Here is a 14,967-nt window from a genome sequence, read left to right on the forward strand (position 1 = left end):
AGACCAAAAGTTCGCTCAGGTACTGTGGCATGAGACCATTCAGTGCTTTATAGGTCAGTAGTAGTATTTTATAATCAATGTGAAATTTTACTGGGATGCAATGTCTCCATTTACATCTACGAACTGATAACAATCAGTCCAATAAGACCTGAGCCAGGAGAGGACTGTTCCCTTAATGCCAACATTTTCTAGTCTATCAAGGAGAATAGATGATCAGTGGAATCAAAAGCTGCACTGAGGTCAAGCAACGCATACAAGTAGATACAACCCTGATCAGAGGTCAGCAGTAGGTCATTTACCACTTTAACCAGCGCTGTCTCTGTGCTACGATGAGGCCTAAATCCTGATTGATACATTTGATGAATGTTATTCTTATGTAGGTACGAGCATAGCTGCTGTGCTACAACCTTTTCTAATATCTTGTTGATAGAGGGCATATTTGATATTGGTCAAGTGGCAATAATTACTCTAATCTAATATCAATATATAATATTTAGGTCTGTTTTTATCTTCTCAAAACATGTTGTTACTCGAGTAAAAGCCATAGACCTATATATCCAATAAAATAACATAATTCAGAATTCTACAATATGTATGGAAATTGAGTCATCAGTGTCCCAATGTGTAGTGACCCAAGGTTGGTCTTGAGAAGGTACGAGAAGCGGTGCAGAGCTCGGGTTGACCGCTAGGTGGCAGTAGGTGTGCTCGTCTCATTTCCCGGATTTATTTACTAACCCGAAGAAGAACGGACCAGATGGAAAAACATGGCGGCGTCTGAGAAAGACTCGGCACCAGGGAAGCCTCCAAAGAAGGAGTCGCAGCCGTTAATCATTGCCAAAACTCCCGCAGAGGAGCAGCGGCTCAAACTGGAGAAATTAATGCGCAACCCGGTGAGTTTTATACTCACTTAGTTAGCCACATGCTAACGGATTCATTCGCTCGGTGGAGGATAAACATCAGTGCTGCGTCTTGAGCCGCGCGCTGAACATGTTTAGTACTTATAGCGTCAAATTAGTGCGTCTCCTGTAGGTAGTTAGCGGTTTTTGGAAAGTAACCGAAATTAGAAACAAGCAGGTGTGGTGATATTTTTTACAGGATAAACCGGCGCCGATTCCGGAAAGACCGAAAGAATGGGCTCCGCGCTCCGCCCCAGAGTTCGTGCGTGACGTCATGGGTAGGTCCACGCGCGCTTATAAGCGCTGCTCAGTGATTGGCTGACTGTTTATTACTGAGCAATATAACCGAGGATATCGGTTTGACGGTATCACGGTATTAATCGGTATTAAAGTATTTAAAACACACATTTACAAGCTGGTGGTGAACACGAACTAAAATTTATGATTTGTGATCAGATTTTTCTACAAAATTGTCTATGTATCTAGAGCTGAATGGACTGTTAGTATACAGGTTACCCGACTGTATCTCTTACAAGTCTAATAATCGTATCTGTAAACAGGTTCCAGTGCTGGAGCAGGCAGCGGCGAATTCCACGTCTACAGGCACTTGAGGCGGCGCGAGTATCAGAGACAGGACTTTCTGGAAGGACTGTCTGAAAAGGTATCCGCTTTATCCGGACGAGATGAGGCGTCACATGTTCGACACTTTCCGAGTTCCGGTGTAGGTCTGTGGTCAGTTAGACTTGAAGTAAAATTCCTGTCTTAAGTACTGCTCAGGTGGGATTAGATTTCCCGACGTCTGCAAGCGTCTTTACGCTAAATATTTCACACGTGCGTTACGTATACGTCGTTTGAAGGCAAACCGATCTTGCTCTTGTTGTGGTGTACGTGCCGGTGCGCGTTGTTGGATTATTAGTAGATCACATGACTAAGTATATAGGCTGTACTGCTGACGTGTAAGGAAGTCCAGTAAGGCCATGAGTTATTTATATTTTTCTGTATTGTTATCTTGATGTCACAATTAACTTTTGTTCGGTTGTTTTCTTGAGAGGGCGTTTTTATTTTTCTCATGATGTCGAAATGTGCTACTAAGCATCGCACGATAGGTACGTAATGGATGGGCGCATCTGTTTTTTGTTTTTTTTTAAAACTTTAATCAGGGACTAACACGAGAGAAAATGTGCAGTTTTCGAGTTTCTGGGTTCGATACTGAGCTCAGGTGACTGTGGAGTTATGTTGTATTTCTCCCCCTAAATTTCCCCTTTGGGATCGGTAAAGTCCATCCACCCATCGATCCATCTCTCCACCCACCCATCCATTCATCTATCCACCCATCCACCCATTAACTCATGGCCTTTCTGGACGTCCGTGGTCCGATCAGCCATAACGTTTAAACCACCTGCCTAATATCGTGCAGGTCCCCCTTATACCACCAAAACACCTCTGATCCGTCGAGGCATGGACTCCACAAGACCTCTGAAGGTGTGCTGTGGTATCTGGCACCAAGACGTTAGCAGCAGATCCTTTAAGTCCTGTAAGTTTCGAGGTGGTGTCTCCATGGATCGGACCTGTTTGTCCGGCACGTCCCACAGACGCTCGATCGGTTATGATCTGGGGAATTTGTAGGCCAAGTCAACAGCTTGTCGTGTTCCTCGAACCATTCCTGAACAATTTTCGAACTAACCACTGCATACCCGGGAACACCCCACAAGACCTGCTGTTTGGACGATGCTCTGACCCAGTTGTCCAGCCATCACAGTTTGACCCTTGTCAAAGTCGCTTAGATCTTTACACTTGCCCATTTTTCCTGCTTCCAACACAACAACTTCGAGAACTGACTGTTCACTAGCTGCCTAATAAATCCCACACCTCGACAGGCACCACTGTAACGAGATAATCAATCTTATTCATTTAAAATGACCTGTTTGATTGACTTAGGTGCTAAAAGGATTACCTAACCTGAATAGACACAACCAGAAACTGGAATACTGCTTGTTATAATCTCTAGAAACGTCTATACGTGCTGCATGTGAGGGTTTGTGTTGTATTTTTTTTATTTTTTCAACCAATTACCAGCATCCTGGTTTATGCAAGTAATGTATTTACTGCCTGAGAATGTAACACGGCCGTATTATTCCCCTACTTCAGCAAAAGCTGGATGAAGACTATAAGAAGAAAATGAAGGAAAATGCGCAGGCAGCTGAGGAGAGGACAGCCAAACGCAGGAAGAAGAGGTGGCCATGTTGTTTCTCATGTTACTTTAAGGGGAGGGAAAAAAAAACCCCAACAGTGTTAATGAGATAAAAAAAAAACTTTAGTGAAACAGTTTGTCAAACAAATTCAACCAGCAACTGACTCATTATTATTATTATTATTATTATTTGGCCGGTAAAAAAATTTTATGTAGCACTTGTCATACAGTGCCCTCCAGAATTATTGGCACTCTTCAGTAAAATTATTCTTAGCTGCCTTTATTATTATTATTATTATTATTATTATTATTATTATTATTATATAACACAATTTATTCTTTGTGTTTCTGGCTGGTGGTTCAGGTGCTCTTAAGAAGACTGAAGACGGCTTATTTTTTTAAACACAAAACCTAGTTGCCAGGCGGTTCAGTCGTGGTCATTGCTAGAGCTTTCAGCAAGATGATGAGCCAAACGTTCTTCCACCTCAACACCGAAACGGTTAAAGAATACACAAAAATCAGTCACATGTTTTGCACTGACCGTCTCAAATCACCGAAAACCCGTGGTCTGACAAGGGAAGGGCACAGACTTAAAAATGTTCAAGGAACTTGTTGGAAAATGTTCTGCATGAAGGAAGGACCCATTTGAAATACAATGTCCCTGTATGTATAGTATCTTTAGCTACCCCCCCCCCCCCGTATTAAGGTTCGTGAAGGGTGCCAATAATTCTGGAGTGTACCATACATACAGGATAAATATACAGCATGTAATGTGAATGAGATTTACGATAAAGTACAAAAGAAAATGTAAAAAAGCGAAAGTGATGCAATATTTTACATGAGTTTTTTTTTTTAATCCCCTTTTTAAAGAACTGGTAATAAAGCACGACTGGCAAATATCAGAAAGTAGTACTATAGCGATTAGGAGCATAAAATAAAGCGGCTTTTCTCGTTTAGGGAGAAGCTCAAGCAGAAAAAGTTGATGGCCAAGAAAGCCAAACAGGAGAGCAAGAACCAAACAGGTATGACACATCCTTCCCACAATATTTCATATTTAATACTTTTAAACCTGCACAGTCTGATCATTAACTGATAAAAATGTCTCCTCAGACTCTGATAACGAGCAGGAGGAGTCCTCGGCGAGCGAGAAAGAAGAGGAGGAGGAAGAGAAAGAACAGGAGGAGGATGGTGCTGAGGAGCCCAGCTTTGTCATGGGAAAGAGGTGATTCCTGAAGACTCTTCTCAGGAAAGCATCATGGTCCTGAATCCCTTCAACATGGAGAATAGACTTTTCTAAAAGCTCAGATGGAATGGTCAACCAGGACTCGTAGAAAATTACCAGACGTTGTATTTCTTCTCAAGAATGTTCTCTCTCCTTAAGGTTTTTTTTTTTTTGTTGTTTTTTTTGTACATATTATATTTTTTAATAAACATCACACAAACACCGGTCCATCTTATTGCCTTGTTGTTAACATGATTTGTTTTCTTTCAGGGAGCGTTGGAAAATTGTTTCAAATCCGTGACATGAAACAAACGACAATTCTCAGTCTTCTAACGAGATTTGTTTTCCCAAAGCTTCCCGCTTGCACCTTGAACAGTATCGTTGCAAGAAATAAAAGGTTTCCAGTCAAGCAAAGCCACCAGTTTGTGTTTTAAGCTTGAAAACCACAAAACCGTATTCATTCTTTAAACCACAACAGCCAGAGGATGTAAACACGAGTTTTATAGCTGCTCTGATTTGACTGTACCGTCAGTACCACTCCGAAGGGTTCGGTCAGAAGGAGGCTGTAACGTTCGTTAGCACATCTGGCCAGCAAAGTACTGTTTCCAAAACTGTTGCTATGACCAAATCTTATGTAAGGAATGAAACACTTCGGGATGTGCTGTTATTATATAGGAGCATGATCACGCGCGGGGTTACTGTTACCACCCTGACGTTCATTTCTTTCCAAGAATCATTCCTTTTTATATCGTAGCTATTTTGCAATGTTACGTTTTTAATTCTTAATTAAACAACGACGTCATATTTGATCCATTTATAGTCGCATTAATGTTGTGGTTAAGGCTCTGGGTTACGGATCAGAAGGTCGGGGGTTGAAGCCCCAGCACTGCCAATCTGCCACTGTTGGGCCCTTGAGCAAGGCCCTTAACCCTCTCTACTCCAGGGGGTGCTGTGTCATGGCTGAACCTGCACTCTGACCCCAACTTCCTGACAGGTTGGGGTATGCGAAGAAAAAATTTCACTGTGCTCTACTGTATATGTGACCAATAACGACTCCTCATCATTATGTTGTAACAGCTATCAACATCCGCAGTTGTTCTATCAATTAATAAGTAAAAAGTGGATGTGGATGTGAATGAGCTGTTACTATAGAAACCGAGCAGGTTTATGAGTTCAACAGCGAACAAATGAATATACAGCGAGGTCTGTAAGTATTTGGACAGGGACACAATTTTCGTCATTTTGCTTCTGTACACCAACACGATGGATTTAAAATGAAGCAACCGATATGGGATTGAAGTGCAGACTTTCGGCTTTAATTTAAGGGGTTTAACAAAAACGCTGCATTAACCGTTTTGGGAATTTCAGCCATTTCTTTACAGAGTCCCTCCATTTTCACCGGCTCAAGAGTAATTGGACAATTGGCCGATAAGCAGTTTCATGGCCAGGTGTGGCCTGTTTCCTCGTTATTTCATGACCGATTAAGGAGATAAAATAGGTCTGGAGTTGATTCAAAATGTTGAATTGTTGTTTGGTAGTTGTTCATAGGAACTCTCGACATGCTGTCCAAAGAGGTGTCGATCATTAGGCTGAACAAACAAAACAGACCGGTCAGAGAGATAAAAGAAACTTTAGGAGTGGCCAAATCACCAAAAGAAGGAATGCACTGGCAGTCTCAGCAACACCAACAGGCCTGGAAGACAACTAAATTGGATGAGCGCAGAATTATTTCCTTGTTGAAGAAAAACCCCTTCACAACATCTAGCCAAGTCAAGAAGTATAATCACCCAAATCATACCACAAAAGCAACCCAAAGGCGTATTAAGGCAAATAAATTCAATATTCTTAAATGTCCGATGAACTCAACCCAACTGAGCATGCCTTTTGCTTAGTGAAGACAAAACCGAAGGCAGAAAGACCCACAAACAAGCAGTAACTGAAGGCAGCTGCAGCAAAGGTCTGCCGGAAATGCAGCACCAAGTATATAGTCACACCAAGTATTAAAAATAATCCTAATATTTATGGTTGTTGGTTTGTCCGATTACGTTTGAGCCTGTGAAAATGGAGGTACTCTGTAAAAAATAAATAAATAAATAAATAAATGGCTGTAATTCCTATGTTCCTAAATGGCTGTTACTGTTACTGCAATATTTTTTTGATAAGCCCCTTGAATTAAATCTGAAAGTCTGCACTTCAATCACATCTAGATTGCTTCATTTCAAATCCATTGTGGTGATGTACAGAGGCAAAATGACAACAAAAAAAACTGTCCCTGTCCAAATACCTGACTGTATCAGTTTTTAAAGTGTCTTTCCTGGCAATGGCTCTCTTTCGTGGCTTCCAGAGGGTTCTGCCTTGTAGCAGGACATGCCCAATTTTCATTTTTTTAAGACCTTCATCTGAATTTCATTTGTCGGTAGATAAATTGACCGGAGTATTCTTTTCCTTTTTCATTTCCCGTTCACCGAAAACTGTACAATATTGTGATAATATTACGAATAAAAGTTGAAAACAAATAGCCCACTGTATGTTGGTCTGTCCTGTTTCACTGCTTTGACTCGGACTCGTATTTCAGCTTAGTTAGAGGGTTTTTTTCCCCAGCGAATCTGAGTCATCATAAACAGCGGTGTAGTGTCTGTGCAGGCCCTGGGCGAGCTGGTTTCACCCATCCCTTTTATTTTCGACTCGATAATCTCAATAGATGTGGCGTTTACATTTGCTGAGTTTGACTGGTGCATATGTGGGACTCTAGGAGAAATTCTACAAAATTCTTGTATTTTTTTCAGCCAACATCATTGCTCTGGACATGTAACTGGTTTGTGGAAAGACTCGCTTAACCAAATGGTGGATTATCGAAGCGTAGATGATTTCATTTCATTTTGTTATTTTTATTCATGCAGGAAGTGGTGCGGTTCCATCATCCATTCGGGAAGACTCGATGGATGCCATGACATCATTAAATAAAATGATCATGAAATAAATCTTGTCGAGGAATAAAAACAAACACCAAACTCCGACTCTCCGTCTGAACACTATAAATGTTTGCGTTTGTGTGTTTACACTCTCAGGAAGCCTTTTCCACTCTGGTGTCAAGTGTCTCTTGTTCACACGGTTGGATCTACGCTTGATTTGATGATTTGGAAAGTGAGTCTTCAGGACTTCAGGGGCCTGTATGGCCCCATGACAAGAGTTTAAAAAGTCAAGCTTTACAAAAAAGATCTGAACCATCCTTTGATTCGTCAGGACATTGTCATTTGCACCTCCCAGTTTCCACTAGAAATGCAAAAACACACACACGCTCCACTCCCTGTAATTGCTATATCCTCCTCTAACCATGGGAGGGATGATATTTAATGGAAAGGCTTTTAAGCGGTAAAACCTGCCAGGTTTGATCCACACGACATTTTATTACAAGAAAGAACGCAGTGTCCTTACTGCTGAACTCCAAAATGAAATCCTACCTAGTGGTCTGTTGGTTGTATATGATGCTCCTTGAGATCTTTCCAGTCAGTGAGTATTTGTTTCCCCTTTATTGCTTTAAAAAAAAAAAAAAAAAAAAATCCTGTATTTGAGTTGTTATTCTTTTGTATTTGTTCATTTATTGTTCATCCTGGAAATTGGCTCACAGCACTAACATGTGGTTATAGTCAACATATAAGTTTTGTGACAACAGGTTATTGTAATGGAAGCGCTGTTTATGCAGATAAAATTCCACGTCTCACTGTTTCTGTTTCGGAAGAAAGTTTTGTGAACCGAGCTCAGAATAGAAATTTATCACCCAAAATGACAAAACCAAAATTTATTCAGCATCTTAAACAGTTCTTGAGTTTGTCCATCTGGGGGAAATGTAAATGCTCTAGAACCCCCTTTAAAAAATGTTATTTTACAATGCTTTAAACCCTGAGAATACTTTATTTCTGTGAGAATTTTTTCTTGCTATGTCTGTATATAGCTTGTCAAAGACATACATATGCGTGTTATATACTGTATATCTCGTACTTGTTCTCTCTCTCTCTCTCTGTATATATATATATATATATATATATATATATATATATATATGACTTTGTCCATCTGGGAGAAATGTGAAGGTCCTATAACATTTAAACAAATCTTCAAATATATAAATGTTCTTTTTAGATTTATTTAATCCCATTCCAGATTTATTCCCCCTTTGCTGTTATAATAACCTCCACTCTTCTGGGAAGGCTTTCCACTAGATTTTGGGGCGTGGCTGTGGGGATTTGTGCTCGTTAAGCTCCAAGAGTATTAGTGAGGTCAGGTATTGATGTCGGGTGAGGAGGCCTGGGGTGCAGTCGGTGCTCCAGTTTATCCCAGAGGTGTTCAGTGAGGTTGAAGACAGAGCTCTGTGGAGGACACCGTAGTTTCACACAGTCACCAGATTGAACTTTCATGGGAGATTTTGGAGTGGCGTGGAATATTGTGGAAATGTATTTTGGAAGAATGGTGTACCCCGTATGATTAAGTAGAGTCCTGGTGGCACTTAATGTTGTGCCTGGTGGCACATAAACATGCACACTGGTAAAGTTCACAGTCAACTGTGTGGTTATGAATACTCCCCTGAAAGTTTTTAGAGTGTAGTCATGACTTTACCATTCAGAGCCTTTTGTCCTTCCTGGTTTATCCTGTTTGGATTAACTATTCAGTCATTCAGGCTACATCATAAACCATACACTCCCATACTAAATATTCACTCAAAACACTACCCCACCTATTGTGGCATACCTTTTTGACCTATTGTTTCCACAATACTCATCGTTTAATTATCACAAAATCACCTACACCGTGAACTAGGTGTGGTAGTCACTGATCCCTGTGTGCTAATTATGACACCTAAATGTGTGGAATTGTTCGTGTGGAATGATAATTTTGCTTTAATTTTGCTACAAGTTTGTAGAATCTAAATTTAAAATTTATATTATATATATATACACTGTAAAACCCTAGATTTTCAGATTCACAGTGTTCAGACATGTTTACTGAGGAAAAGAAGACAAGAAACTCAAGACAAGACTGAACTCGTATGTTAATAATCTTTCTTGGCAATGGCAAGCCACTTCAACAGGTGCAAAAGTAAACAGCTACAGTATTTAGGTCTACAGTTATAACGGATAACATGAAGTAATGATCAAAACACCCGAAACCATACACTGTTGCACTAACTAATACTTCAGAATTGATGATGTCGTGCATGTACCCGAGCGATACATTTGTCTTGTAGTATAGATTTATATTTAAGGTTAGCTTAACTGACCCTTGTATTGAAGTTCAGCCCATAATTTACATGTATGGCCTTATCTAGAACGACTTACATTTATCTCATTTATACAACTGAGCAGTTGAAGGTTAAGGACAGTGCTGGGATTTGAACTCATGACCTTCCAATCAGTACACTCTCAGAAAGCATGTGTTAATATCCTACTCACCTGTTGTGTTAAATTATCCAGTAAATTTAAAAAAAAAAGAAACAAAAGAAATTCACACGAGTGACCAACACAACATTAAGTTATTAAGTTAAATTATTGTCCAATCACGTTGCGGACTTCACCGCCGACGTCATCATCCAACTCTGAACTCGCCTCAAAGAGAATGTTCGTTGCTTTGAGCTTTTGATTGTGAAGCCTGCGGTGAGGAAAATAAATCATCACCATTTAGCGTTAACGCTGCTGAAAATGCCTGGCTGGAGTTTGTGATATTTAGGCAGGGAGCTCTCGAAAATGTATTTATTGGAAAACTGTAACTCAGCGAGTGAATATTAACTTTACCTATCGTGAATATCACGTACTGCTTCCTCAGTGTTGGAGTTACACTACGAGTGTCATGCGTTTATATTCGGCTGTGAAATATGGACTGAGGTTTTTCTATAATTCTCTGGGTCTGCAACTTATCTGAGGCTCCGAGTTAGCGTTAGCTAGCTGGATGCTGTCACCAATCACAGTGGGGATGAGTGACGCTAACCTAGACGCTCATCTGAGTTGATAACATGACTTTAGCATACAGCTTCTAATAATGTTAGATATTCCCGTGACCTTTTTGAAAGTTAACGATAGCGTAGCATTACAGCTATTCACCACGATGTAATACAGAGAGTGGGTTAACGTTAACTACATTTAGCAAGTGTCTTGGACGAGGCAAGCTGTAGAAATCAGCATTAGGAGGATAGGTTAGAGCTGTGTTTCTTCATGTATTCGGCGAATGTTAATGCTGGGTAACAGGTGCAGAGAGTCAGTGGCTAACGGAACTTAGCTAGCGCAGTAATGTCGATGCCAAAAGTTCTTCACAAGGTTAACGTGACAAAAACAGAGGATGGAATTTAGGTTGTAATGCTTTCCATTATCTCTGTAATGTTGGGTGACTAACTAATTAACTAACTAATTAGGAGCTGGAGGCGAGGTGCTAAAGGCAGAAAAATAAATATTCGCAAGTTAGCGAGATTTTCCCGGTGGAGTCTACAGCATCATTTTGTTCAGTAGGAGGGCAGAGGTCACATTTACAAAATTACACAATTTGGGATCCTGTAACGCAATTTCTCAGTTAAAGCCTAAAGGCATCTGTCCATATTTTGTATCTAACAACTACCCAACACTCTTTTTCCTCTTTTACAGCTTCTCAAGTGGCCAGTGGTAAGAAGATTCATCAATTCCAATTTTACATCTGTCAAATGTCACCTGAATTTCATGCAATTGTTTGTTTATTTTGGGAGCATTTTAGTAGAATTTTAGCATACAAACAAATTGCGTTTTAGGATAACTGTAGGGGGGGAAAGTATAAACAACACGTCTCTGTTATTTCTGTGTTATTTTTAACACATCTTGGTGTGGAAATGTACTAACACACAGCATGTGTTAAATGTACTAACACACTGATTGTGTTGAAAGCAACGCAAAATGTGTTGTCCTTAACTAGACACACAGGTGTGTTAAAAATTAACACATGATCCGTTTTAAGAATGTAGTCCAACATCTTAACCACTGAAGGGTGTTGCCCATTATAATATTTATAGTTTTTAAAAGGAACAACATTGTCAAAATTTAGGAACACGCAGTAATATAGGGTGGTTGTTTGGTTTTTTTTTTTTTTGCTAATTTACATAGACTTACTTTTAGTCATGAGTTGATTAAACCTTAGCCAGTACATGTGTATACAACTAACATTGAAATACTCAACATCAATTAAAAATGTGCACACGTACTTTGGTGAATTTGTTAAGGTTACTTGTGGTTTATTACGGCTTAAGTTAACTTGTACTAACATTAAATAATGCAGTTAGTTAAGGCAAGACACTACAAGTAGAAATGATCATTTTTGTCAATACTTTCTTTGAAATTTTTTTAGACAAGTTGCACCTGTAACACGTCAATTTCCTTTATAAACCTTTATACTGTAAATTTTACAACACACACTAACTAAAGTGGAAACGCATTAAAACCGTATCTCTTAAAATCGGTGGGGGGGGGGTTTCCTCCTATATTCATATGCCAACAATCTCAGTTTCTAGATGATGAAGGATATACTACAACAAAACTTTCAAAATGTTCATTAGTGTAGATGTTATACTGAAAAAGTTATATACAGGTTGACCTCAGCCACCCTATCGTGTTTTTGTGGAAATTTGCTCAACATATTCAGACTTTTTGGGAACAACAACCAAAGACTAGATTTTTAATTGGTTTGAAAATCCATAATTTAAAAAAAAAAAAAAAATGCTTTTAAGAATATCATTAATCAACTGGCAAAGGTTGAATGTGATATCTATTGTTTAAACCTGTAGTGTCTAGCCTTAAAGGAACCTTGGTGTAAAGCATTACCATTATTTACTATTTGATTTCCAGTAGGGTCTAGAATATGTAGTTTTTAACATAGCCAAGTCTTAACCTGTCTGGTTAACCACGTTCATTTTGTTCAACAGTTCTGGTTGATCCAATACCAACTCTTTCACAAGATGTGGTCGTACCGGTCACTACCAACACCGTGTACCTTCAGAAGCCATTTTGTTACTTTCAAACAGTCAGTGATCCAATCTGTCTTTCCCCAAACACATGTAGTGTATGGCTGGTGTCTGCACTGAGCACAGGTGAGTTTTAAAAATGTTTTTGACGGGTTAAAACATTTTATGTCTAAAGGAAAATTATGCTTTGATGAAAAATGACAAATAGATAAACTACAGCAAATGGGTGGAGTTTAAATCTTTTTTTAAAATCTTTTAGTACTAATGAAATTTCTCTCAATTCTTAGAATTTCCCTACATTTATGTGCGCTATCAGTACAAATATCCTGATGCTAACTTATAACAAGCTTCCACCTGACTAGCTAACCACATGTTAACATTTCAAGGTGATCTTGTGAAATTTCTATTAAAGTTTTTCATTAGCCACAGTAAATCTTAATTTCCGGTAGTGAAGTATGTTTATTTCCATTAGCCCATTCCATTGTTTTCCCCTTAATGACTAGCATCATCCTAATATATCCCCATAGTTCTTTTGGTAAAATGTCAGCTGATATGAAACAATGTCTGTGTTTTTTCCCCCTTCATCATAGCAAAAGACACATTTGACAGCGACAAAACCGTTCCAGATTTCGTTAACGCCTCTCCATACCCAACTGCGTTCAATCCTGGCGCGAAGAATTACTTTATGACCCAACTTAATCCACAGACTGATTACCCCTGCCCACCCTTTAGTACTCCTACCACTTTCCTAGTTGGAGCACAGGGTGCTTGCAGTAGCGCTAACTGCAATGGTGTGTTGCCTAATGGCTCGACTATGAGGTAGTCCAGATGATGATACTGTATCATTCTAGTTGGTTAAACATATTTTGTCTCTATCTGGTGATCATTTTCATGTTAATGTCTGATCTGTTATTGTTTTTTGCCCACCTAGCTTTAAGTATGTACTTGTCAGTGCAAGCAATGAACTTGTTGCAGAGACAAATTGGTCTGACAACATTACCCTCAACACCGGTAAGGAATCATCAGTCCTCTATTCCAGTCCTTGGAGTGAGCCATTTCAATGAAGGCAACAAAATGTTCAGTCATAACATTCCTCTGTTTTGTTTCCACAGTAAAAGATCCAAACAGTCTTGGTAGCGGTTACGCTGGAAGGTCTGCCGCAATGGTGGTGATCACGGCAATTCTTGCCACTGCTGCGGCTCTGCTTTTGCTGTTGCTGCTGATTGCCTTGATCCTGGCCTGGTAGGTCAACCGCTAAAAATGATTAATATTACCAGCCATGGCTGGCTATAATATTAGACAGAAGGCTAAAATGTAAAATCTATCAATAGCTTGATAATGAAAGCATTAGTGATGAGTCACGAGGTCTCATCGATACCGTAAAAAGAACAATATTAAACACACTAAGAAGCAGAGAGGTAGCTGCGTTCTGAATTTTCTCCGTAATGCTACACTAAACTAAATACTGTTGTCTGTCCTTTTGTGTAAGTTGTACTTTGATCGGATATATACTTAGTCCATCTGCCTGAAGGTTTCTCGTCCGATTTCATAACCTACCTCAGTCAAGTCCATTAGACCCACGATTGTTGGATGTGTCAGTAAAGCATGCTGGAAAATATTAGCGTAAATAGAGAATAAATCTAATGACATGACTGTCACTGAAAGGCCACATACTGTATATCTACAGTCAGGGCTAGAAAGAAATCAGCCCTAGCCCCACTTCTTCGTACCATTCTGTGTGTTTTTCCTTACAACCATTGGTGGTACTGTTGCATTTCGTTCCACAAAAATCCACTTTATTATGATATTTGTTAACAAATAATCAGATATGGATGCCAAAAATGACACGGTTTATCTTAGAAAGACAGGAGGCGTAGCCGTGCTAATCCACTTATACCAGCCGCTAAATATTTCTGATCAAGACGAGGTTCAGTTTCGATACGTTTTGTTCCAGACAACCAGACACCTCAAATGCGTCTAACATAGACGAACGTAAATGAGTCTAGTTCTCATGTGCATGATGTCAAAATGTTCTTAATAGGTCCATTCGTTCAAACAAATGTTGCTATTTTTGGCTATAGCTTTCTCAGAAGGAAATACTCCAGTGCTCTAAATGTTGTAATAAGACATTCAGTAAAAGATTGTCCGAGTTCTCTACACGCTGTTGTCGAATCAGGCTTCACATGTTTTGTCTTGTTCTTAAGCGAAGCGTTAAATGCAAATTATGCGCAAAAGAGTAGGAAAAAAAAGCCGGAGAGTTTCCGCTGTAGCCATGCTGTCACTCTGATATGAAAAGCTGACAGAAAGGTTTCTCTTCCAGCTGCTACAGCAGAGGGAAAACACAGTCAAGCGGGGCGAGACGTCAGACTTCATTGATAGGGTCCCTCCGTATCCCCAGCTATGACTTGCACCACCTGAAAAAGCCTTCCCCCTACGACAACCCTGTATACGAGCAAGACCTCAGGAGGAAGTACACCACGAATCCCACCCTGCCCCAGAAAACCACCACGATCATCACCACGGTCAACTCTGACTCTCCGGACACCATCACCCTGCAGAAAATGTAAAAGAAACTGGAGAAACTCTACGAATTTCACGGCATGCAGGATATCTGACACTTTAGGAAACAATTTGATTAAATGCAAATGTGGCTAAAATCATTGGAGGCAAAGCACAACATGAAAGACTA

General features: G+C 39.7%; 2 protein-coding genes across 2 annotated transcripts; both read left to right on the forward strand.

Moving 5' to 3' along the window:
- Positions 1–679: 679 nt before the first annotated feature.
- prkrip1 (PRKR interacting protein 1) lies at positions 680–4,534 on the forward strand. The gene is made up of 6 exons (XM_053618351.1): positions 680–890; positions 1,096–1,174; positions 1,457–1,557; positions 3,045–3,130; positions 4,045–4,109; positions 4,198–4,534. The coding sequence occupies exons 1-6, from the start codon at positions 765–767 to the stop codon at positions 4,311–4,313; spliced, it is 573 nt and encodes a 190-aa protein (XP_053474326.1). The 5' UTR covers positions 680–764; the 3' UTR covers positions 4,314–4,534.
- A 3,176-nt stretch (positions 4,535–7,710) lies between these two features.
- On the forward strand, positions 7,711–14,967 carry upk3b (uroplakin 3b). The gene is made up of 7 exons (XM_053618346.1): positions 7,711–7,819; positions 10,936–10,953; positions 12,240–12,404; positions 12,869–13,097; positions 13,210–13,289; positions 13,391–13,520; positions 14,599–14,967. The coding sequence occupies exons 1-7, from the start codon at positions 7,759–7,761 to the stop codon at positions 14,843–14,845; spliced, it is 930 nt and encodes a 309-aa protein (XP_053474321.1). The 5' UTR covers positions 7,711–7,758; the 3' UTR covers positions 14,846–14,967.

Source organism: Ictalurus furcatus, chromosome 28 (assembly GCF_023375685.1).
Source record: "Ictalurus furcatus strain D&B chromosome 28, Billie_1.0, whole genome shotgun sequence".
Lineage (NCBI taxonomy): Eukaryota > Metazoa > Chordata > Actinopteri > Siluriformes > Ictaluridae > Ictalurus > Ictalurus furcatus.

Coding starts and splice junctions, on each gene's coding strand:
- upk3b (XM_053618346.1), top strand. CDS start 7,759: ATGAAATCCTACCTAGTGGTCTGTTGGTTGTATATGATGCTCCTTGAG. Junction 12,405..12,868: donor GGTGTCTGCACTGAGCACAG/GTGAGTTTTAAA, acceptor CCTTCATCATAG/CAAAAGACACATTTGACAGC. Junction 13,290..13,390: donor CAACATTACCCTCAACACCG/GTAAGGAATCAT, acceptor TTGTTTCCACAG/TAAAAGATCCAAACAGTCTT.
- prkrip1 (XM_053618351.1), top strand. CDS start 765: ATGGCGGCGTCTGAGAAAGACTCGGCACCAGGGAAGCCTCCAAAGAAG. Junction 1,558..3,044: donor TGGAAGGACTGTCTGAAAAG/GTATCCGCTTTA, acceptor CCCCTACTTCAG/CAAAAGCTGGATGAAGACTA. Junction 4,110..4,197: donor GGAGAGCAAGAACCAAACAG/GTATGACACATC, acceptor ATGTCTCCTCAG/ACTCTGATAACGAGCAGGAG.